General features: G+C 48.5%; 1 protein-coding gene across 1 annotated transcript in view; it reads left to right on the plus strand.

Moving 5' to 3' along the window:
• The first annotated feature begins 8,541 nt into the window (after window positions 1-8,541).
• als2b (alsin Rho guanine nucleotide exchange factor ALS2 b) overlaps window positions 8,542-26,247 on the plus strand; it is a 116,282-nt gene continuing 98,576 nt past the window's right edge. Inside the window, exons 1-3 of the mRNA XM_078551425.1 lie at window positions 8,542-8,629; window positions 12,095-12,249; window positions 16,158-17,474. Coding sequence (XP_078407551.1) covers window positions 8,610-8,629; window positions 12,095-12,249; window positions 16,158-17,474 — 1,492 coding nt within the window. The 5' untranslated portion in view covers window positions 8,542-8,609. The remainder of the gene's footprint in view (window positions 8,630-12,094; window positions 12,250-16,157; window positions 17,475-26,247) is intronic.

A 26,247-nucleotide genomic window follows, 5' to 3' on the forward strand; every position in this document is an offset into this window, starting at 1 on the left:
TGTATAACACTGGGGTACAGTACTGGTGGGGACGGGTCTGTCACTGTATAACACTGGGGTACAGTACTGGTGGGGACAGGTCTGTCACTGTATAACACTGGGGTACAGTACTGGTGGGGACAGGTCTGTCACTGTATAACACTGGGGTACAGTACTGGTGGGGACGGGTCTGTCACTGTATAACACTGGGGTACAGTACTGGTGGGGACGGGTCTGTCACTGTATAACACTGGGGTACAGTACTGGTGGGGACGGGTCTGTCACTGTATAACACTGGGGTACAGTACAGGTGGGGACGGGTCTGTCACTGTATAACACTGGGGTACAGTACTGGTGGGGACGGGTCTGTCACTGTATAACACTGAGGTACAGTACTGGTGGGGACAGGTCTGTCACTGTATAACACTGGGGTACAGTACTGGTGGGGACGGGTCTGTCACTGTATAACACTGGGGTACAGTACTGGTGGGGACGGGTCTGTCACTGTATAACACTGGGGTACAGTACTGGTGGGGACGGGTCTGTCACTGTATAACACTGGGGTACAGTACAGGTGGGGACGGGTCTGTCACTGTATAACACTGGGGTACAGTACTGGTGGGGACGGGTCTGTCACTGTATAACACTGAGGTACAGTACTGGTGGGGACAGGTCTGTCACTGTATAACACTGGGGTACAGTACTGGTGGGGACAGGTCTGTCACTGTATAACACTGGGGTACAGTACTGGTGGGGACGGGTCTGTCACTGTATAACACTGGGGTACAGTACTGGTGGGGACAGGTCTGTCACTGTATAACACTGGGGTACAGTACTGGTGGGGACGGGTCGGTCACTGTATAACACTGGGGTACAGTACCGGTGGGGACGGGTCTGTCACTGTATAACACTGGGGTACAGTACTGGTGGGGACGGGTCTGTCACTGTATAACACTGGGGTACAGTACTGGTGGGGACAGGTCTGTCACTGTATAACACTGGGGTACAGTACTGGTGGGGACAGGTCTGTCACTGTATAACACTGGGGTACAGTACTGGTGGGGACAGGTCTGTCACTGTATAACACTGGGGTACAGTACTGGTGGGGATGGGTCTGTCACTGTATAACATTGGGGTACAGTACTGGTGGGGACAGGTCTGTCACTGTATAACACTGGGGTACAGTACTCGTGGGGACAGGTCTGTCACTGTATAACACTGGGGTACAGTACTGGTGGGGATGGGTCTGTCACTGTATAACATTGGGGTACAGTACTGGTGGGGACAGGTCTGTCACTGTATAACACTGGGATACAGTGCTGGTGGGGACGGGTCTGTCACTGTATAACACTGGGGTACAGTGCTGGTGGGGACGGGTCTGTCACTGTATAACACTGGGGTACAGTGCTGGTGGGGAGAGGTCTGTCACTGTATAACACTGGGGTACAGTGCTGGTGGGGACGGGTCTGTCACTGTATAACACTGGGGTACAGTGCTGGTGGGGACGGGTCTGTCACTGTATAACACTGGGGTACAGTACTGGTGGGGATGGGTCTGTCACTGTATAACACTGGGGTACAGCACTGTTGGGGACGGGTCTGTCACTGTATAACACTGGGGTACAGCACTGGTGGGGACGGGTCTGTCACTGTATAACACTGGGGTACAGTACTGGTGGGGACGGGTCTGTCACTATAACACTGGGGTACAGTACTGGTGGGGACAGGTCTGTCACTGTATAACACTGGGGTACAGTACTGGTGGGGATGGGTCTGTCACTGTATAACACTGGGGTACAGTACGGGTGGGGATGGGTCTGTCACTGTATAACACTGGGGTACAGTACTGGTGGGGACAGGTCTGTCATTGTATAACACTGGGGTACAGTACTGGTGGGGATGGGTCTGTCACTGTATAACACTGGGGTACAGTACGGGTGGGGATGGGTCTGTCACTGTATAACACTGGGGTACAGTACTGGTGGGGACAGGTCTGTCATTGTATAACACTGGGGTACAGTACTGGTGGGGACGGGTCTGTCACTGTATAACACTGGGGTACAGTACTGGTGGGGACGGGTCTGTCACTGTATAACACTGGGGTACAGCGCTGGTGGGGACGGGTCTGTCACTGTATAACACTGGGGTACAGCGCTGGTGGGTACGGGTCTGTCACTGTATAACACTGGGGTACAGCACTGGTGTGGACGGGTCTGTCACTGTATAACACTGGGGTACAGCACTGGTGGGGACGGGTCTGTCACTGTATAACACTGGGGTACAGTACTGGTGGGGACGGGTCTGTCACTGTATAACACTGGGGTACAGTACTGGTGGGGACGGGTCTGTCACTGTATAACACTGGGGTACAGTACTGGTGGGGACGGGTCTGTCACTGTATAACACTGGGGTACAGTACTGGTGGGGACGGGTCTGTCACTGTATAACACTGGGGTACAGTACTGGTGGGGACGGGTCTGTCACTGTATAACACTGGGGTACAGTACTGGTGGGGACGGGTCTGTCACTGTATAACACTGGGGTACAGTGCTGGTGGGGACGGGTCTGTCACTGTATAACACTGGGGTACAGTGCTGGTGGGGACGGGTCTGTCACTGTATAACACTGGGGTACAGTACTGGTGGGGAGAGGTCTGTCACTGTATAACACTGGGGTACAGTACTGGTGGGGAGAGGTCTGTCACTGTATAACACTGGGGTACAGTACTGGTGGGGACAGGTCTGTCACTGTATAACACTGGGGTACAGTACTGGTGGGGACAGGTCTGTCACTGTATAACACTGGGGTACAGTACTGGTGTGGACAGGTCTGTCACTGTATAACACTGGGGTACAATACTGGTGGGGACGGGTCTGTCACTGTACAACACTGGGGTACAGTACTGGTGGGGACAGGTCTGTCACTGTATAACACTGGGGTACAGTACTGGTGGTGACAGGTCTGTCACTGTACAACACTGGGGTACAGTACTGGTGGGGAGAGGTCTGTCACTGTATAACACTGGGGTACAGTACTGGTGGGGACGGGTCTGTCACTGTATAACACTGGGGTACAGTACTGGTGGGGACAGGTCTGTCACTGTATAACACTGGGATACAGTACTGGTGGGGACAGGTCTGTCACTGTATAACACTGGGGTACAGTACTGGTGGGGACAGGTCTGTCACTGTATAACACTGGGGTACAGTACTGTTGGGGGAACGGGTCTGTCACTGTATAACACTGGGGTACAGTACTGGTGGGGACAGGTCTGTCACTGTATAACACTGGGGTACAGTACTGGTGGGGACAGGTCTGTCACTGTATAACACTGGGGTACAGTACTGGTGGGGACAGGTCTGTCACTGTATAACACTGGGATACAGTACTGGTGGGGACAGGTCTGTCACTGTATAACACTGGGGTACAGTACTGGTGGGGACGGGTCTGTCACTGTATAACACTGGGGTACAGTACTGGTGGGGACGGGTCTGTCACTGTATAACACTGGGATACAGTACTGGTGGGGACGGGTCTGTCACTGTATAACACTGGGGTACAGTACTGGTGGGGACGGGTCTGTCACTGTATAACACGGGTACAGTACTGGTGGGGACGGGTCTGTCACTGTATAACACTGGGATACAGTGCTGGTGGGGACAGGTCTGTCCCTGTATAACACTGGGGTACAGTACTGGTGGGGACGGGTCTGTCACTGTATAACACTGGGGTACAGTACTGGTGGGGACGGGTCTGTCACTGTATAACACTGGGGTACAGTACTGGTGGGGACGGGTCTGTCACTGTATAACACTGGAGTACAGTACTGGTGGGGACGGGTCTGTCACTGTATAACACTGGGGTACAGTACTGTTGGGGACGGGTCTGTCACTGTATAACACTGGGGTACAGTACTTGTGGGGACAGGTCTGTCACTGTATAACACTGGGGTACAGTACTGGTGGGGACGGGTCTGTCACTGTATAACACTGGGGTACAGTACTGGTGGGGACGGGTCTGTCACTGTATAACACTGGGGTACAGTACTGGTGGGGGCAGGTCTGTCACTGTATAAAACTGGGGTACAGTACTTGTGGGGACAGGTCTGTCACTGTATAACACTGGGGTACAGTACTGGTGGGGACAGGTCTGTCACTGTATAACACTGGGGTACAGTACTGGCGGGGACAGGTCTGTCACTGTATAACACTGGGGTACAGTACTGGTGGGGACAGGTCTGTCACTGTATAACACTGGGGTACAGTACTGGTGGGGACGGGTCTGTCACTGTATAACACTGGAGTACAGTACTGGTGGGGACGGGTCTGTCACTGTATAACACTGGGGTACAGTACTGGTGGGGACGGGTCTGTCACTGTATAACACTGGGGTACAGTACTGGTGGGGACAGGTCAGTCACTGAATAACACTGGGCTACAGTACTGATGGGGACAGGTCTGTCACTGTATAACACTGGGGTACAGTACTGGTGGGGACAGGTCTGTCACTGTATAACACTGGGGTACAGTACTGGTGGGGACGGGTCTGTCACTGTATAACACTGGGGTACAGTACTGGTGGGGACAGGTCTGTCACTGTATAACACTGGGGTACAGTACTGGTGGGGACAGGTCTGTCACTGTATAACACTGGGCTACAGTACTGGTGGGGACAGGTCTGTCACTGTATAACACTTGGGTATAGTACTGGTGGGATGGTGTTCCAGGATTTTGACCCAGCAATAGCGAAGGATCAGCGAAATCATTCCAATTTAGAACAGCCAGTAGCTTTGAAGGGAACTTCCAGGTGGGTGGTGTTCCCATGCATCTCTGCCCTTGTCCTTCTAGGGAACGGTGGCTGTGTCTTGGACAGTGCTGTCGTAGGAACCTTAGTGAATCCCTGCACTGCACCCTGTAAATGGTGTAAACTGCTGCTACTCTGCATCGGTGGTGGAGGGAGTGAATGTTTGTAGATGGGTTGCCAATTAAGTGGGCTGCTTTGTCCTGGACAGGGTCAAGCTTCTTGAGTGGTGTTGGAGCTGCACTCATCCAGGCAAGTGGAGAGTATTCCATCAAACTCCTGACTTGTGCCTTGTAGGTGGTGGACAGGCTTTGGGGAGTCAGGAGGTGAGTTACTCATCACAGGATTCCTAGCCTCTGACCTGCTGTTGTAGCCACAGTATTTATATGGCTGGTCCAGTTCAGTTTCTGCTCAATGGTAACCCCCAGGATGTTGATAGTGGGGAATTCAGCAGTGATAATGACATTGAATGTCAAGGGTGGATAGTTAGATTCTTGATGGTGGGAGTGGAGGCATTTCTAGACCAGGCTCGTTAAAGGAAAGATTTCCTTTCCAAGAGGATATTCGGGAAGCAACTGTGTTTTCATTGCAACCCAACAGTGTCAGGATCATGTCTCCTGACACCAGGCTTCATTTCCAGATTTCTTTTGTTTTTTTTGTAAAACTTGCAGTTTTACAGTCCTGGTGGGATCTGAACTCACATTTTTTAGACTATTCATCTCGTAAGATAAATACTATACAATTGTAGGCTAGTATTTGTATGTGTTAGAGAGTGTGTGAGCATGCATTAGAGCATATGCGTTAGACTGTGTGTGTGTGTGTGTGTGTGTGTGTGTGTGTAGTGTGTGTGTGTGCATGTGTGTAGTGTGTGTGTGTCGTGTGTGTGCACGTACATGCGTTTGTATGTGTGTGGTTTAGCGTGTGTGTTAGAGCGTGTGCGCATGTGTTAGAGTGTATGTGCGTTAAAGTATTTATTTCTTGCCTCCCCCTCTCCCCCCTTTCCTAAAGGCCCTGACTGCTGCTGGGATACTACAAGGGTAGAAGGTAATATTTATATCTGAATCCAGGTAGTGAGCTGCAGCAGGCTATTCAACTGTGGGAGAGCGGGTGGGGGTGCGGCAAGGTGGGTGGTTGGGGAGCGGGTGGCGGCAACACAGTGAATCCAGTTGCTGTTTCTCGTCTTGATTTCCGTGCACATGGTCCGTGATCCAGAGCAGAATCCCAGCTAATGTTTCCTCTCCCGAATCGGAAGAAAGGGAAGGGGGGTGTCGTGTCGGTTCCTATCCTGCTGCTGTGGTGAGACCAGCGAGCTCAGCAGGGTTAGGCGATGGGACCTGTTATCCCCAAGCTCACACTGAATGAGTTATTGGGATGGCTGTGGTGGCAGTGAGGGAGCACAGACTGCGTTGGAAACTGCAGTAAGTTTCTCTGTTCGGTATGACGAATAACTCAGTGGATCCTACGTGTGACCACAGGCTCCTGAAAATGGTGGGAGCGGCTCGGGAAATAAGCACTGGTCAGCTGAGTGGCTGACCAAGGAGGATGTGGGATGAGGGCTCTGGGCTACTCTCCAAACCCAGCAAGGCCCCATCATTGACAGCAGCAGGAATTCTGAACCATAAACCCAGAGAGTTGCACCCTCCCCTCATGGTGCAGGTCAGTGAACTGGCTGCAGTTCATCCATTCGCACACAGCGCTGAGAATGAGAGGGAGAGGAGGTACGGAGATACGTAGGATGGGCAATTTGAGCCAAGGAGGAATAAGGTGTCAACAAAATGGAGAGACGAGAAAGGCTGTGGCAGAATTTGGAAGTTCGAGCTGAGTGAGGGGTCAGGCACCCATTAACAGAGCTCCCTGCTATGTCAGTTGGTAAGTCAAGAGAGATCCAGACCAGAGGCAGCCCCAGTTCGGTCCCTGGTCTGTGGTGATCTCAGGCTTAGCTTTGGCCTCGGCATTCCTGGGCCAGTGGGAGGAAACAATCAGCTGAAGTGCCCGCTATTGGCCTCTATCCGGCACGTCATTGTGAACATCGAGCAAGGACCAGCCCAGAACTTTGGCTGTGGTCACTGTCTAGCCTGTCCCATGGAGAATGGGCAAAGTGCTAGATATTCTAGTAGAACCATCGTCCCCAAGAAAGCAAGCAAGAGCTATGAAGGGAACAGGGAAAAAAAAAAGTCGTGATTCAATTAATTTGGCATATTAAAAAATAACCAGGAAACCGTGGTTGTAATTTTCTGCTGACTGGTGTTACATCAGCGACTTGCATTTATTTTTACAGCTTTATCTTGTTAAAGCCTCCCAAGTAACTTCACAAGAGTGTGATCAGACAAAAACTGGTGTCAAACCAAATTGGGACAAGTGACTCAAAGAGGTAGTTTTTTTATGGAGCTGCTTTAAGGTGGATGGAGAGGTTTAGGGAGGAAATTCCACAGCCTTGGACCTAGACAGCTGAAGGCACGGCTGCCAGTGGTGGTGTGAAGAAAGGGAGGGATGGACAGAGAAGCCAGGATCGGAGGAACGCAAAGTGTTGTTGGAATGGAAGAGGTCATAGAGCTAGGCAGGGATGAGGTCATTGGAGAGATTTGAAAACAAGGATGAGGATTTAAAAAAGGACGTATTTAGGGATTGGGAGCCCATGTCGGTCAGTGAACACAGGGGACGAGGGATGAATAGGACTTAGTGCGGGTTAGGGAACAGGCAGCTGAGTTTTGGATGACCTCAAGTTTACGGAGGGTGGAAAGCGGGAGATTGACCGTGAGCTTTTTAGAGTAGTCAAGACTAAAGGTCACAAAGGCATGGTTGAGGGTTTCAGCAGCAGAAGAGCTCAGGCAGGGCAGAGTTGGGTGATGTTACAGAGGTGGAAATAGGCAGTCTGGGTAACTGTCCTTCCTCATCCTTCTCAACCTGTGTGAACTTTTAGTAATAGTTGGCCACAGCATCCACTTCCAACGTCTCTCCTCCATCGTCCAGCTGAGTGGGACCGCCCTCGCCTGTTTCCCACCTCTGCAATCTCCTCCTGACCTAGAGCTCTCCGAGATATCTGTCCTCCTCTAATTCCAGCCTCTTGAGCATCCTTGATTTTAATCGCTCCACCATTGGTGGCTGCGCCTTCAGCTTCCCAGGCCCCACGCTCTGGAATGCCCTCCCTAAACTTCTCTGCCTTGCTACCTGGCTTCCCTCCCTTCAGACTCTCCTTGAAAACCTACCTCCTTGACTATGGTTTTGGCCAGCTGCCATAATATCTCCTTATGTGTCTCAGTGTTATACTTAGTTTTATAATGTCTCTGTGAATCTCCTTGGGAGATTTTATTACATTAAAACATGCTATCTAAATGAAGTTGTCGTTGACCTATGGCCACAGTCACATAGGGCATCATTTGGGGCTTTGATAAGGGCCGTTTCAGCGCTGTGGCAGGGCAGAAATCTGATTGGAGAGATTAAATCTTGCAGTTGTGGGAAAGATGGGCAGAGATTTGGGAGGAGCTGACATGTTCAGCAACTTGGGAGAGGAAAGGGATCTTGGAGTTTGGGCAGCGCTTTGCAAGGGCAGAGAAGCCAAGGATCCATTTTTGGAAGAGTAAGGGTAATGTGAGCAGATTTGAGAGAGAAGGGGGTCAGTACCTGAAGAGACTGTTTTCCAGATCAGATAGGGACCAGGAAAGGAAGCTGGGAGGTCAGCAGTTTGGTGGGAGTAGAGTCGAGGGAACATCCTCGTGGATGATGTGATTTGTTGCTCCATTGAAATGAATGTTTTCTTCTCTCAAGGTTCATTTGCGTGGAATTTTATGGAGAGCTGGACTGCACAGGCAGTGGTGAGGGGAGGACTTACTAATGGCTGGCCAGGACACAAGGTAACACTCCCATCGGAATGGACTTATTGGGTCTAGATCAGCGAATTCTGGAGCACAGCAGAGTCCAGCACCAGGAAAGACCTCAATCCCTCCAGCTGCCAAAAATAATTCCCCCCCAAATCACCCAAAAACCTCAAATATGTGTCCAACTTTCCTTTAAAATCCTCTCCCGCCCTGTCCTCTCTTTACTGGGCTGTTCATGCCACACACTCACCACCTTGTGTAAACTATTTAAATCGGTACTCTCCATATCCCTATCATCCTTGACTTCTGACCTTGTCTCCTGGCCCTGGATTTTGTGTCCAATTTCAACTTGGGATCATAAATGGTTACAGCATAGAAGGAGACCATTCGGCCCATCACAGCGATGCCGGCTCTCTGCAGGAGCAGCTCAGCTAGTCGCACTTCTTGCCTTTTCTCAGTGGCCCTGCAAATGTTCTCTCTTCATCCTCTTATCCAATTCCCTTTTGAGAGTCATGATTGACCCTGCCTCCACCACACTCTCAGGCAGTGCATGCCAGATCCTAACCACCTGCTGCGTAAAAAATTGTTTCCTAGTGTTTCCATTGGCAATTCTGCCATTCTCCTTAAATAGGTGTCCTCTGGTCCTTGACTCTTCTGTCAATGGGAACAGTTGCTCTTTGCCCAGTCCCCTCAGGATTTTGAACATTTCTATCAAAATCTTCTGTCAACCTTCTCTACTCTAACATATTATCAGGGTTCAGTTCATATGTCTTGAATCCTTCAGTGATCTCTCCCTTGAGCTACAATTCCTCCACAATAGCCAATCAATCCTGAGGTTATAGGAACAGGAGTTGGCCATTCAGCCCCTCGAGTCTGTTCTACCATTCAGCAAGGTCATGCTGAACTAAATAGATTAGCTCCATCTGATTACCTTGGTCCATAACCCTTAATATTCTTGTCTAACAAAAATCTATTCATTTGAGTTTTGGAATTTTCAGTTGACCCCAGCCTCAAAGCTTTCTGGGGGCGAGAGTTCCAGATTTCCACTCCCCTTTGTGTGAAGAAGTGCCTCCCAACATCATCCTTGAACAGCCTGGCTCTTATTGTAAATTTCTGGACCTAGTTCTGGACTCCCCCCACCAGAGACAATAGTTTCTTTCCATCTACCCAATCATTTTGAACATCTCAATTAGATCATTCCTTAAATCTATGATACTCAAGGGAATACAAGCCTAGTTTGTGCAACATGGCATCTTCATTTGATCCTTTTAGTCTTGTTCTTCACCCTCTCCATGATAACCAATCACAGGCTCCTCACCCTCTCCATGATAACCAATCGCAGGCTCTTCTCCCTCTCCATGATAACCAATCGCAGGCTCTTCTCCCTCTCCATGATAACCAATCACAGGCTCCTCTCCCTCTCCATGATAACCAATCGCAGGCTCTTCACCCTCTCCACCGTAACCAATCACAGGCTCCTCACCCTCTCCATGATAACCAATCGCAGGCTCCTCACCCTCTCCACCGTAACCAATCACAGGCTCCTCACCCTCTCCATGATAACCAATCGCAGGCTCCTCACCCTCTCCACCGTAACCAATCACAGGCTCCTCACCCTCTCCATGATAACCAATCGCAGGCTCTTCTCCCTCTCCATGATAACCAATCACAGGCTCCTCACCCTCTCCATGATAACCAATCGCAGGCTCCTCACCCTCTCCATGATAACCAATCGCAGGCTCTTCACCCTCTCCATGGTAACCAATCGCAGGCTCTTCACCCTCTCCATGATAACCAATCGCAGACTCCTCACCCTCTCCATGATAACCAATCGTAGGCTCTTCACCCTCTCCATGATAACCAATCGTAGGCTCTTCACCCTCTCCATGATAACCAATCGTAGGCTCTTCACCCTCTCCATGATAACCAATCATAGGCTCTTCACCCTCTCCATGATAACCAATCGTAGGCTCTTCACCCTCTCCATGATAACCAATCGTAGGCTCTTCACCCTCTCCATGATAACCAATCGTAGGCTCTTCACCCTCTCAATGATAACCAATCGCAGGCTCTTCACCCTCTCCATGATAACCAATCGCAGGCTCCTCACCCTCTCAATGATAACCAATTGCAGGCTCTTCACCCTCTCCATGATAACCAATCGCAGGCTCTTCACCCTCTCCATGGTAACCAATCGCAGGCTCTTTGCCCTCTTCACAGTTACCAACCGCAGGCTCCTGGGTCTCTCCACAGTCAACAGTCCCAGGCTCTCGGCCTTTTCCAGTTGTGGCCACACAAGTTTCCAGGATTGTACCGAGTACTCCAGGTTTGGGGCACCAGGGCACAGATTCCTCTGAAATCCAGCAATTCTGAGGTTAACTGTAAGCCAAGTGCTGTCAAGGATAGGAAATCTCGCTCTCGTTCACTCAGCCTTGTTGACTTAGTTCACTGATGTCCTCAGCACTTGGCGTGTGGTGCGTCGTTGACAGAGACCTGTCTAGCACAGTTTGTATGGTCGTGTTACAGAGAGAAAACTTCTTGTTTAACAGAAGTGCACCATTGTCAGGCGTCTTGACCCAACATGGAACAAACATAGCTTGTGCATATCCCTGTTAGTGTTGGTCTCAGCCCAGTGAAGCATGCTTGCCTCCAGGTACAAAAGCCATGGGTTCAAGTGCGCACTTCAGAGACTTGAGCACATAATCTCACTTGAGTGCAGTACGGAGGGAGTGCGGCACTGTTGGAAGTGCCGTCTTCTCGATGACACCAAACCCAAACCTAATCTGCCCTTTCAGGTAGATCTAATAGATCCAATGGCACCATTTCAAAGAAGAATGAGCAAGTTGTTCTCAGTGCCCAACATTTATCCCTCAAAAAAAAATCACTACAAACTGATTATCTGGTCATGATCTCATTGATGTTTGTGGGAGGGAGCTTTCTGAAATGGTAGCAAAATGGTGGCCGTGTTTCCTCCATCGCAACTGTGACTACACTCCAAAAGTGTCTCATTGGATGTGAAGCGCTCTTGGGATGGCCCGAGAGCTTGAGCGGTGCCATAAAAACGCACTCCTGGTCTCGGGTCTGACCTGAGACAGAGGGGGAGGAAGAGGCAGCCAAAAATCACTCCTCCAAAAAAGAAAAGGACAATGCACAGAGTGCTGGTGCAGTCCCAGCCAGGCTCGAGTCTGCTCTGTACGGTTTCCAATCCAACCTGGTTTAAATTGAGTTGCCAATCGGAGAGTCTAGATTGTCCCTGGAGGGCAATGTGGGTGGGGGTCTTAACCTGGCAGCCACAGGCCACGTGACGTCTCACGCCTAGTCAAGAAAACGAAGAAAATAAAACAGCAGGGAAAGAGAGGAAATCCAAATCAAGAAGACCAAATACCCCAGAGAGCAAAGGAAGTATTTGTTAAAACCAAAAAGGCATGTAAAACAAAATGCGAAGCGGTTCAGCTTTTATTGTGTGGGTTTCAACTTGTGCTTTTATTTAATGTTGTGCAGCCCGAGAGAGGAGGAGAACCCCAGCGATCGAGGTGTTCTGCATGTCTGGACGGCACGCGGCAACATCGAGACCCCCGAGCAGCTGCCTGGCCTTGGTGGCAAGGTGGTGCTGCAGGCAGCCCTGGGAACAGAACACTGCGTGCTGCTGACAGAAGGTGAGCGGGCTGGGCAGAGTCAGCCTGACAGGCGACAGTCGCAAAGCCTGTCAGCCAGCCAGTCCAACCGAGCGAATTTGCTTTGGAGGCAAGGGGGGGAAGCGTCAAACGTGACCCAGCTGGACAAGGAACTGCAGGGAAATGACCAAGGCCTGGATAATGAGTGGGTTACACAGGCAGGGGTGAGAGCGCAGAAGTCCAGTAATAGCAAGGTGTACTCCATAACAGGCTGCAGGACCAGGCAGATTGACCCTGGGGTGGGGGAAGGGGTTGGGTGCAGGATCTGAACCCAGACAGCTTGTATGGGAGGCTGTCAGAGGGTGGTGGTGGTGGCAGGGGAAAGTATCCCTGTTCCATAAGACCATAAGACATAGGAGCAGAAATTAGGCCATTCGCCCATCGAGTCTGCTCCGCCATTCAATCATGGCTGATAAGTTTCTCAACCCCATTCTCCCGCCTTCTCCCCGTAACCTTTGATCCCCTTACCAATCAAGAACCTATCTATCTCGGTCTTAAATACACTCAATGACCTGGCCTCCACAGCCTTCTGTGGCAATGAATTCCATAGATTCACCACTCTCTGGCTAAAGAAGTTTCTCCTCATCTCTGTTCTAAAAGGTCTTCCCTTTACTCTGAGGCTGTGCCCTCGGGTCCTAGTCTCTCCTACTAATGGAAACATCTTCCCCACGTCCACTCTATCCAGGCCTTTCAGTATTCTATAAGTTTCAATCAGATCCCCCCCTCATCCTTCTAAACTCCATCGAGTATAGACCCAGAGTCCTCAAACGTTCCTCATATGTTAAGCCTTTCATTCCTGGGATCGTTCTCGTGAACCTCCTCTGGACCCTCTCCAGGGCCAGCACATCCTTCCTGAGGTACGGGGCCCTTGGCTCACAAGCAGTGCTGTAAAGGCACTTAACTTCTCCCCGAAGCAGCCCTCCCCTCCCTTCAGCTGCCTGGGAAACCCATTGCAAAACCTGCAAATCAGGTTAAACCTGCGGCCTACCCGCCTCATTAACATAGTCAAATTGCCAAGCAGCCTCCCGGGAGCCCATTGGCTGCCTGCCGCCCCTTGCCTTGGGAAAACCGGGGGATGGGCAGGGGGGAGCTGACTTCCTGGTGCGCTTGGAATGTAGTGCGCCGGGGCTGGGGGGGTGGGTGGGGTGGGGTGGAGAGGAGGCATTACGTGTTAATGTGGGATCACGCCCCCCCCCAGACTCTCTGCGGGAACCCAGCGACCTGGGCGCCAGTGGGTTGGCCCCCATTGGGGCATCTGAACCCTGGGCCTGGAACACTCTGGGTTGCCGCGGCGATCTCCAAGAAAGCCGAATTGAAAATAGTTTCTCCCTGAAGAGCAACTCGGGGCTGCGGTGAAACCCAGGGATTGGAATGTCCGGGTACAGAAATCACTAAATCCTAGTGGACGGGCACAACATGTAAGCGAAGTATTGGCACAGTTACAAAAAACAAATTACTGTGGATGCTGGAAATCTCAGATTTAAAAGAAATTGCTGGAAATACTCAGCAGGTCAGGCAGCGTATGTGTGGAGAGAAAGAGAGTTAACTCTTCAAGTCAAGATGACTTTTCCTCGAGTATTTCCAGCATTTTTAATTTTTATTTTATGTTATAACGAAATGTTGGCCTTTAACGCTAGAGAGGCGGCTGTTATTGTGATAGCTGGATAAAGCTCTGGTTAGACCCCCTCTGGTACGCCGCGTTCAGTTCTGGGCAGCGCACCTCAGAAATGATGTTCTTTTGCATTCGTTTGTGGGAGCTGGGCATTGCTGGCTAGGCCCAGCATTTATTGCCCATCCCTATTTGCCCCTTGAGAAGGTGGTGGTGAGCTGCCTTCTCGAACCGCTGCAGTCCATGTGGTGTAGGTACACCCACAGTGCTGTTCGGGAGGGAGTTCCATATGTTGGCCTTGGAGAGGGTAGGGTGCAGATTCAGTAGAATTTCAGGATTTAAGGGGTTAAATTTTGAGGATAAATTGTATCCTCAAGTTCAGATGGTTGAGGGGTGATTCAACTGAGGTGTTTAAAATGAGAAAAGGATTCGATTAGGTAGATACAAACTAATTATTTCCCCCACTTGAGGGAATTAAGAACCAGGGGTCATAATCTTAAAATTGGTCCCAGGCTGTTTAGGAGTGAAATCAGGTAGTACCCCCTCCACGTAAAAGATAATGGAAATCTGAAACTCTGTCCCCCCGTAAGGCTCTGGATGTTGGGTCAATTGAAATTTTCAAGACTGAGATTGATAGACTTATGTTGGTTTAAGGGATAGTGTTGGAAGTTGGGTAAATTGGGTTTAGATACAGATTCGAATCATCTAAATTTGAATGGTGGGACAGGCCCGAGGTGCTGAGTGACCTACTCCTGATTTTTTTTATTTATATATAACTATATCTCTCCTTGACCTCTCTAGACATAGTTACCACAACTTTCCCCCTCCAATTCCTCCCCTCCTATTCTCTAGCTCAGTTTGATGCACCTTAGAATCAATCATAGGAAGTTTACAGCACGGAAAGAGGCCACTTGGCCCATCGTGTCTGTGCTGGCTGATAATCGAGCCACCCAGCCTAATCCTGCTTCCCAGCATTTAGTCCCTAGCCCTGCAGGTTACGGCACTTGAGGTGCATACCCAGACACCTTTTAAGTGAGTTGAGGGTTTCTGCCTCTTCTACCCTTTCAGGCAGTGAGTCCCAGACCCCCACAACTCTCTGAGTGAAAATATTTTCCTCATCTCCCGTCTAATCTTTCTACCAATCACTTAAAATCTACGCCCCCGAGTCGCTGACCTCTCTCCTTCCCATCCACTCTATCTAGGCCCCTCACAATTTTGTACACCTCAATCAAAGCTCCCCTCAGCCTCCTCTGTCCCAAGGAGAACAACCCCAGCCTATCCAATCTTTCCTCATAGCTGCAATTTTCCAGTCCAGGCAACATCTCCATGAATCTCCTCTGTACCCTCTCTCGTACCTTGCCTTGGTTCCACTTTGATCTCTAGTCAGAGCATCTCCAGTAATGGCTTTTCTGCTTAGCCCGCTACCATTACCTCTGCAATCCTCCAAGGATCTATCCGAGGTCCCCTCTTCCTCATCATCAATGTGCTCCCCCTTGGCGACATCGTCCGCAGGCGTGCCCTCAGCTTCCGCATGTATGCTGCCAGTTTGCCCTCTTCGCCATCCCCTAACCCCCTTCACTGCCTCGGGTGGCTTGTCTGACATCCAGTCTGAGATGAGGTGTAGTTGTTTTCAGTTACACGTTGACAAATGGCTTTGGCCCCTGCCACAGACTCTGGGCCCTGACCACTGATTCTATCCCTCGCCCTGGCCACTGATCCCATCCTTCACCCTGACCACTGGCTTAGGCTGAAGCAGGAGCCTCGGAGACCCATTAAAACCCAAACTGAGCTTCCGAATCCATATTCTCTCCATCACAGAGACCACCACGTCTCTACCTCACCTCAACGCATCTGCTTCTGAAATCCTCTTACAGTGGCTTGGTCACCTCCAGACTTGACTATTCTAATATGACGAAAGCAAAATACTGCGGATGCTGGAAATCTGAAATAAAAACAAAGTGCTGGAAAAACCCAGCAGGTCAGGCAACATCTGTGGAGAGAGAAACAGTCAACATTTCAAGTCCAATATGACCTTTCTTTGGAACCCAATAGTTGGCTATCCCAATGCTCTCCTTGCTGGTCTTCCATAAAGTTATGCTCATCCAAAACAGTGCTCTTTTGGCACAAAGTCCCATGACCAATCCCCACCTTGGCTCCCTGTCCCTGCTTCACTCCTCCCTTATCTCTTTAATCTCTTCCAGCACTGTGATGCCTTGGGGCCATTCTTCAGAACGCAAGCACTTTGGATGAACGAGCGCCTGAAATTCTTTTCTCTTTTCAGGTGGTGACGTCTACAGCTTTGGACGCTTTCCGTGGAGACCAGACTGTGAGGCCAATCGATTAGCAGTCCCCACTCTGGAGCAGGCCTTAGCTGGCTTGCACGTGGTTAGTGTGGCGGCCGGAAGCCATCACAGCGGAGCGGTAACCCAGGATGGAGCTGTGTACATGTGGGGAGAGAACTCGTCCTGCCAGTGCGCAGTCCAGGGTCGGAGCCAGGTCCCAGTGCCCACCCTGGTCACCATCTCCGACCCCGAGACCAGCCCCCCTGAGCTGGCCAAGACGGTGCAGCTGGCCTGCGGAGAACAGCACACCCTGGCCTTGTCGTCGAGGCGAGAGGTTTGGGCCTGGGGCAGCGGCTGCCAGCTGGGACTCGTCACCACCGCGTTCCCCGTGGCAAAGCCTCAGAAGCTGGAGCACCTGGCCGGCCGGGCGGTGATGCAAATCGCTTGCGGCGCCCACCACAGCCTGGCCCTGGTCCAGAAGCCCTGGCCCCACGAGAAGAGGCAGAACTCGGAGAAGTGCCACCACTGCCACCAGCTGCTGCTGACCATGATGGACAAAGAGGACCACGTGATCATCTCGGACAGTCACTACTGCCCGCTGGGCATGGCGCTGACCAACTCTGAGCACAAGCACCCTGCTCCGAACCCCGACCACCACCCTGGCGAGCAGCTTCCTCCTGACCGAGGCACAGACGCAGGAGGCTCTGAGCTCCCCCAGCCGGCGCAGCCCAAGCGCCTGCTGGACACGGCTGAGAAAACGGAACTGGAACCGCGTCCCGATAACGCCGAGGACGGCGGGCCTCCCAGCCCCCAGCAGGGGCACAGTGGAGTGGCAAACGCCGCGAAACCCAGGAGCTCCCACTACCCCGATGAGGAGGCGGTGAAGGCGTACCTCAGAAAGCTGTCCGACAACTCCCAGTCGGACCCCTCCGCGAAAAACCCGCACCCTCCAAACCCCCCCCCTTTACCGGCGTCCGAGGGCGCCCAACCCCCCAGCCCTTCCTCTGCAGCCCCCTCAACGTTCAACAACCTGGTGGTCTCCTGCGCCTCGGTGGTTGGGGAGAGAGTGGCCGCCACTTACGAAGCCCTTTCGCTCAGGAAGGTGGTGAATTACTACTACCCGTCCCCGGGCGCAGTCGCCACTTGCGCCGGCAGCCCAGCCAGCGGCGGAGTCCAGCACAAGGAGACCAGGGAGGAGCTGGTGAAAATGGAGGAGTGCATGCTCGACAAAAAGAGCTTCAGCCTGGGGGACATCCGGGAGCAAGGCTCAGAGGGCATGTGCCGTCGACTGTCTCTGCCAGGTCTTCTGTCTCAAGGTACCGTACCACTACAGTTCATAGCACCCTCGCCTTTGAATCAGAAGGTTGTGGGTTCATGTCCCACTCCCGGAAACCAAGAACCGTGAATGTACTCGAAAGAGTTACAATCTGTGACTGTTGATAACTCGAAAGAGTTACAAGCAAAGGTGGGGGTTCAGACAGGTAGAGGTCACCAGTCCCAAGGAGTCACGGTCCAGCTCAAGCAACGACAGCTCCACTAGTATTTCTGCAAAAGGCAGATGAACAATTTGTGTAGATAGCCTCTGTCGCCACTTCAGTCATTCACCAGTCTCCCTCTGACCCACTGATTGTGTGCAGCAGTCTCACCCTGACCCTTGTCTGTGTTTTTCTCTGTTAACCTCGATTGATTGTTGTTAGAATAATGGTAGTAATTACTGGCAGTAGTTTAAGCTGAGTTCTCAGATATGCTGCGGTCTAATTAAACCATTCTTATTTGCCTGATATGAATATATCTGTGGAAGAGTCATACGGGACCTAGGACCGAGTGCATGCAGTCGTTGGGTAAGAAAGTCTAAATTTTTATTTTATACCAGCCTAATTTAGTTTGTAGTTGGCATTAAACTGAAATCTACAGTTTAAATTCTGTAGTTGCCAACCTGAAACAGGGTTTTTTCAAGGGCTCCAGTGAAAGAGCAACTTAATTAAGAAGCAGCTGCAACTGGATCCTCACTAAGTGACTCAGATAGGCCTTTTGTGTTAGGAGCATATATAAGTAGCCAACTCAGTGCGACGTAGCACTTCAGTGCGACTTACAATTGAGTGCTGGAGTTCAGCGCTTCAGGGAGTTCAGTAGAGGAAGGAAAAGAGGTGTTTGGTTGCTTTTGACTAAACGTTTTCAGCCTCCAGGAATTGATTCTTGCCCTAATACAGGAGAAGAAGCTGGTTAATTGGTGAGTATCTGGTAAGTGATTAAGGCTTATTCTATTCCTGAGGCTCAGAATAGTATATTTTGAGTGAGAGGTGAGCGGGAGTGGATAAAAGGTGTGGATCGAGAGACCTACTTGCAGTGAGGCTGGTGGCGGAGTGACGTCACGAACCATGACGTGAGTGCAGGGAAAGCAGCTGATTGGTGAGTAGGATTGGTGAGTATTTCTAGTTCTTAAAGTAAAAGTAAGGTCTTTAGTTTGTGTTCAGGTCTCCCGTCTTTTTCTTCTCTCCTTTTCTTAAAAATAGCTTGTTAAGTATAGGACTGATACTGGTGTAATCAAAATAATTACAATAAAGTGTAAGGAGCAGGGATACTAGAGTAATTAATTAATAAATTAAATTAAATACGATAGCGATGGCAGGACGGGTGATGTGTTGCTGCTGCAGCATGTAGGTGCTGCTGGACACCCAAGGTGATCCAGAGTGAACACATCTGTAGTAGGTGTTTGCAGCTCGAGGAAATTCGGACCCGAGTTGAGCTCGAGTCCAAGCTGAAGAGATGGGGAAAGTTACCTGGACAGTTTGCCCCTGGTGGTGGTCCACACCACTCAGATTAGGTAATTCAAATTTGGTCTGTGATCAGAGACAGGAGGGTGTGACTGCAGGTGAGGCAGGTATGGGGACCCAGGGGGTAGGGTTAGAGGAGCCTTGAGCCCTGCAATTGTCCGACAGTTATGAAGTTCTTGCAAACTGTGTGGACGAGAGCGGGGACTGCAGGGAACTGACCCCAGCGCTGTGGTACAGGGAGCCATTCTAGTGGGGGGAGGAAACATGAACATTGTAGCGGAAGGGGACAGTATAATTAGGAGGATAGATACTGTTCTCTGCAGCCATGAGCGGGAGTCCCGAAGGCTGTGTTGCCTGCCCGTTGCCAGGGTTAAGGACATCTCCTCAGGGCTGGAGAGGAACTTGGAATGGGAGGGAAGGGATCCAGTTGCCGTCGTCCACATTGGTACCAATGACATTGATAGGACTAGAAAGGAGGTTCTGTTGAAAGAATTTGAACAGCTAGGAGCTAAATTAAAAAGCAGAACCTCCAAGGTAACAATCTCAGGATTACTACCCAAGCCGCAGGCAAACTGGCACAGGGTAAATAAAGTCAAGGAGTTAAACCTGTGCCTCAAAGGTTGGTGTGGAAGGAATGGGTTTCAGTTCATGGGGCACTGGCACCAGTACTGGGGTAGAAGGGAGCTGTTCCGGTGGGACAGGCTTCACTTGAACTGTGCTGGGACCAGTGTCCTGGTGAACCAAATAACTAGGGTTGTAGAGAGGGCTTTAAACTAAATAGAAGGGGGAGGGTTCTGGAAAGGAGATACATAGGCTTACAAAGCAAAAGGATATGGCAGCATTACAGAGCAGCTATTTAGGTAATGATACCCAGAGTGTGACAGGAAGGGACAAAGTGTACAAACGTAAAAAAACAGCAGCAAATAGGGTCAAAGGGGGAAAAATTGGTAAAAAGGCAAAATTAATGGCTCTTGACTTAAATGCACATAGTATTCAGAACAAAATAAATGAATTAACGGCACAAATAGAGGTTAATGGGTATGATCTTATAGCCATTATGGAGACATGGTTACAAGGAGATCAAACCTGGGAACTAAGTATCCAGGGGTATGTGACTTTTCAAAAGGACAGGCAGGAAGGAAAGGGTGATGGGGTAGCTTTGTTAGTACGAGATTGAATAAGTATAATAGCAAGAAATGATCTTGGATCAGAAGATGTAGAATCCATATGGGTGGAGATAAGAAATAACAAGGGGAAGAAGACACTGGTGGGAATAGTCTACAGGCCCCCTAACAGTAGCTACACTGTAGGACAGAGAATAAATCAGGAGATAATGAGGGCATGTAAAAAAGACAGTACATTAATCATGGGCGACTTTAATCTTCATGTAGATTGGGAAAATCAAATTGGCAGAGGTAGACACGAGCAAGAATTCATAGAATGTATTCGGGACTGTTTCCTAGAACAATATGTTGTGGATCCATCTAGGGATCAGGCTATTTTGGATCTGGTAATGTGCAATGAGGCAGGTTTAATAAATGATCTCAGAGTAAAAAATCCCCTAGGAAACAGTGACCATAACATAGAATTTAGCATTCAGTTTGAGAGTGAGAAACGTGGATCAGAAACAACTGTGCTAAACGTAAGTAAGGGTAATTACAAAGGAATGAGGGTGGAGTTGGCTGGAGTGGACTGGGAAAGGAGTTTAGCAGCAAAGACGGTTGATGAACAATGGCAAACATTTAAGAAAATAGTTCATGACTCACAACAAAGATATATCCCAGTGAGGAAGAAGAGTTTTAGGAAGGGGATAAACCAACCATGGTTAACCAAGGAAGTTAAGGACAGTATCAAATTGAAAGAAAAAACATACAATGTGGCAAAGATTAGTGGTAAACCAGAGGATTGGGAAAGTTTTAAAAACCAAAATAAATGACCAAAGAAAATAGAGGGAGAAAATAAACTTTGAGGGTAAACTAACAAGTAATATAAAAATGGACAGTAAGAACTTCTTTAAATATATAAAAAGTAAGGGAGAGGCCAAATGAACATAGGCCCCTTAGAGAATGAGGCTGGGGAAATAATAATGGGGAATCAGGAAATGGCAGAGGAATTGAATAAATAATTTGCATCAGTCTTCATGGTAAAAGACATTAATAGCATTCCAAAAATATCAAATAATCAAGGGGCAAAAGAGCGGGGAGGAAATAAATACAATAACTATCACTAGAGAAAAAGTACTAAGGAAAGTAATGGGGCTAAAGGCCGATAAGTCCCCTGGACCTTGATGGGTTGCATCCTAGGATATTAAAGGAAGTAGCTACAGAGATAGTGGATGCACTGGTAGTAATCCTCCAAGAACCCTTGGATTCTGGAAAAGCCCCAGAGGATTGGAAAACTGCCAATGTAACGCCCTTATTCAAAAAGGGAGGGAGACAAAAAACAGGTAACTATAGGTCAGTTAGCTTAACATCTGTCATTGGGAAAATGTTAGAGTCTATTATAAAGGATGTAATAGCAGAGCATTTAGAAATACATAACATAATCAAGCAGAGTCAGCATGGCTTCATGAAGGGGAAATCATGCCTGACAAATTTATTAGAATTCTTTGAGGAGGTAACAAGCAGGATAGATAAAGGGGAACCAGTAGATGTAATATATTTGGATTTCCAAAGGGCGTTCGATAAGATACCGCACATAAAGCTACTTAATAAGATAAGAGCCCATGGTGTTGGGGGTAGTATATTAGCATGGATAGAGGATTGGCTAACTAATAGAAGACAGAGAGTTGGGATAAGAGGGGCATTTTCAGGTTGGAAACCTGTAACTAGTGGAGTGCTGCACGGATCAGTGCTGGGGCCACAATTATTTACAATAAATATTAATGACTTAGATGAGGGAAGTGAATGTACTATCGCCAGGCTTGTGGATGACACAAAAATAGGTGGGAAGGCAAATGGTGAGGATGACACAAGGAGTCTACAGAGGGATATAAACAGGTTAAGTGAGTGGGCAAAAACTTGGCAAATGGAATATAATGTGGGGAAATGTGAGGTTATGCACTTTGGCAGGAGGAATAGAGGAGCTGAATATTATTTAAAATGGAGAAAGACTGCAGAAAGTGCAGCACAGAGGAATTTGGGAATCCTCGTGCATGAATCACAAAAAGCTAACATACAAGGTCAACAGGTAATAGGGAAGGCAAATTGAATGTTGGCCTTTATTTCAAAGGGAATGGAGTATAAAAATAGGGAAGTCTTGCTAAAACTATACAACGCACTAGTTAGACCACACCTAGAATACTGTGAACAGTTTTGGTCTCCTTATCTAAGGAAAGATATACTGGCATTGGATGCAGTCCAGAGAAGGTTCATTAGGTTGATCCTGGGTATGGAGGGATTTTCTTATGAGGAGAGGTTGAGTAGGTTGTGCCTGTACTCATTGGAGTTTAGAAGAATAAGAGGTGACCTTATTGAAACATATAAGATTCTTAGGGGGCTTGACAGGGTAGATGCTGAGAGGTTGTTTCCCCTTGTGGGAGAGTTTAGGACCAGAGGGCATAATCTCAGAGTAAAGGGGTCGCCCATTTAAAACAGAGATGAGGAGGAATTTCTTCCCTCAGGGTAGTGAATCTGTGGAATTATTTACTGCAGAGGGCTGTAGATGCTGGGTCATTAAGTATATTCAAGGCTGAGATAGACAGATTTTTAATCAGTAAGGGAATCAAGGGTTATGTGGAAAAGGCAGGAAAGTGGAGTTGAGGATTATCAGATCAGCCATGATCTCATTGAATGGCGGGGCAGAAACAACAGGCCGAATGGCCTACTTCTGCTCCTGCGTCTTGTGGTCTCAAAACGTTAACCATGTTTGCTTCTCCACAGATGCTGCCAGACGTGCTGAGTTTTACCAGCATTTTCTGTTTTTATTTCTGATTTCCAGCGTCCTCAGTATTTTGTTTTTATCTGAATATATCTGATACCAGGCATGTGATTTAGATTATCTAATTGTTGACTTCAGTGTATCAAGAACCACTTCACTCAGAATTGCCTGATTATATTTCAGCCCCAAACTTATAAACATACGAATTAGGAGCAGGAGTAGGCCATTTGGCCCCTCGAACCTACTCTACCATTCAATGAGATCATGGCTGATCTGATTGTAGCCTTAACAATTAGCTAACGTAAACACTGGTCCCTTAGAAGCTGAGGCAGGAGAAATTTTCATGGGGAATGAGGAAATGGTGGAAACATTGGACAAATATTTTGCGTTTGTCCTGTTTTGTGTCTAGAAGACAAGTTCCATACCAAAAATAGATGATAATCTAGCGGCTAAAAAGTTAGGGAAATTAATATCAGCAGGGTCAAAGTGTTGGAGAAACTTCAGGGACTAAAATACGACAAAACCCTAGGACCTGATGGCTTACACCCTCGGGTTCTAAAGGAGATAGCTGCAGAGATAGTGGATGTGCTAGCTATGATTTTCCAAAATTCCTTAGATTGGGGAATGGTCCCACTAGATTGGAAGTTGGCAATGATTACACCACTTTTCAAGAGAGAAGGGAGAGAGAAAACAGTGAACTACAGGCCAGTTAGCCTAACATCAGTTGTTGGGAAAATGCTGGAATATATTATTAAGGGAGTCTTAAGAATGCTCTTAGAAAATCACAGCATGATTAGAACAAGTCAATATAGTTTTATTAAAGGGAAATCCTGTTTGACAAATTTATTAGTGTCTTTTGAGGATGTAAGTATGAGGGTAGATAAAGAGGAACCAGTAGATGTAGTATACCTGGATTTCCAAAAGGCATTCAATAAGGTGCCCCACAAAAGGTTAACAGGCAAAATAAGGACTCATGGAGTTGGGGGTAATATATTAGCATGGATAGAGGACTGGTTAATGGATAGAAAGCAAGAGAGCGGGCATAAACAGGGCTTTTTCAAGTTGGCAGGCAGTGAATGGTGAAGTGTCACAAGGATCAGTGCTGGGGCCACAACTATTTACAATCTATATCAATCACTTAGATATATTACTCTCTGTCTCTTCATCCAAGTTTGCTTATGATACCAAGCTAGGTGGGAAGGTAAACAATTGGGAGGACACAAAGATGCTGCAAAGAGATATAGACAGGTTAGGTGAGTGGACAACAAGACAGCAGATGGATTATAATATAGGGAAATGTGAGGCTATTCACTTTGGTCATAAGAATAAAAAAGCAGAATATTTTTTAAAAGGTGAGAATCTTACAAGTGTTGATGTTCAAGGATACTTAGGTGTGCTCGTACAAGGAACACAGAAAGTTAGCATGCAGAGGCAGCAAGCAATTGGGAAGGCAAATGGTATGTTGACCTTTATTGCAAGGGGATTGGAGTACAAGAATAAAGAAGTCTTGCTACAGGTGTATAGGGTTTTGGTGAGATTGCATCTGGAACACTGTGTGTGGTTTGGCCTCCACATTTAAGAAAGGATAGACTTGCATTGGAGGAAGTGCAGCGGAGATTCACTAGATTGGTCTTTGGGATGAGGGGATTGTCCTAAAATGAGGAGCTGAGTAAATTGGGTCTATTTTCTCTGGAGTTTACAAGAAGACAGGCGATCTCATTGAAGTGTACAAAATTCTGAAGCGGCTTGATCGGGTGGGCACAGATGTTTCCACTGGTTGGGGAATCTAAAACACGGGGCACAGTCTCAGGATAAGGGGCTACTCATTTAGGACTGAGATGTAGAGAAATTACTTCAATCAAAGAGTTGTGAATTTTTGGAATTTTTTACCTCAGAGGGCTGTGGATTCTCCATCGTTGAATATATTTAAGGCTGGGATAGACAGATTTTTGGTCTCTCAGGGAATTAAGGGATTTGGGGAAAGGGTGGGAGAATGGAGTTGAAGTCCAAGATCAGCCATGATCGTACTGAATGGCAGAGCAGGCTCGATGGGCCATGTGATCTACCCCTGCTCCTATTTCTTATGCTCTTAACTTCACTTTCCTGCCTGTCCGTCCCCCATAGCTCTTGATTCCCTTGTCAGTCAAGAATCTATCTAACTCAGCCTTAAAAATATTCAATGATCCTGCCTCCACTGCTATCTGGGGAGGAAATTTTCACAAACTCATGACCCTCAGAGAACAAATTCCTCCTCACCTTAGTCTTAAACTTAGAGACCTCCTATTTTTGAACTGTATCCCCTGGCTCTAGATTCCCCCACAAGGGGAAACATCCTCTCAGCATCCACTCTGTCAAGTCCCCTCAAGATCTTGCATGTTTCAGTCAGTTCTCCTCTCATAATGTCTGCCCCTTCCTCTAATACTCACCCTTATTTGTGGTCATTCTGACCTGAACCCTAGATGTCAATGTCTTGACGCTCGCACTGATTGGCTTTCCCTTCACCCAAGGGTACAATCCCTCACCTAGGGTCTGATTCAAGGTGGGATATGCTGTTGTGTATCCTCCAGTTGTTAAGATGCGGAAGACCAACCCAGCTCTCCCAGGGGACCTAGCTCCCACCGCTACACCGTCCAATTAATTAAGAAATGCTTTCAGGTTTTTACCTCCGCTGGACTGTCTGATCCACGTGTTGGCCAGTCTGTGTGAAAAAAACAGCCTCATGTCAGAAGTAAATTTTTCTTATACTGGCTCAACCTTTAACCCCTTGTCCTACTCAACTTAATATAAAGCAGATTTCCCCACCCCCCGATTTACCTTTCCCATTCCCCAACACACCTCAAAGACCACTTTCACAGCACTTCCTTTCCAATGTGAAGAGATAGGGTTTCTCCAGTCTTTCATCATAGCTGAGTCGCAGCTACACTAGGGATCTACCCTATGCCCCCTCTCTCCACCAACTCTAAGTGTTTCGTGGTTACTGTGACAGGACTTAGTATTCAAAGTGTGGTTTGACCACAATGTTGTGTAGTTTGATCAGGGCTTTGTCTGACATGGTACTTCAGTGCCCTTGTTGTTTAATGCTCTGCCTTGATTAGACGTTGAGTGTTGCATCTACTAAGGCTCTTGGTCTCTTACAGCTTCATCGTTTTCCAGTTCACCATCCATGGAGTTGTGCGTTACCCATTTTGCTGCCCACATACAGTACGACACAGTTCCTTGCATCAGATTTCACCCCCATCATCCTACTCACTCACATCTTGTCCGAGTCATTCTGATTTTTTGATTTGATCGCAAATGTCTTCTTTGACCAATTTACACTGTTTTTGGATCCACGTTGAAGCATATTCAAAACAGCGGTGGCCCGAGTACCAGAGGGTGCCATTCAGTGCCACTATCCCACTGGGTAGAATTTCCTCTAATGAGTACTTTTTTTTTC

Source organism: Cetorhinus maximus, chromosome 11, assembly GCF_964194155.1.
Source record: "Cetorhinus maximus chromosome 11, sCetMax3.hap1.1, whole genome shotgun sequence".
NCBI lineage: Eukaryota > Metazoa > Chordata > Chondrichthyes > Lamniformes > Cetorhinidae > Cetorhinus > Cetorhinus maximus.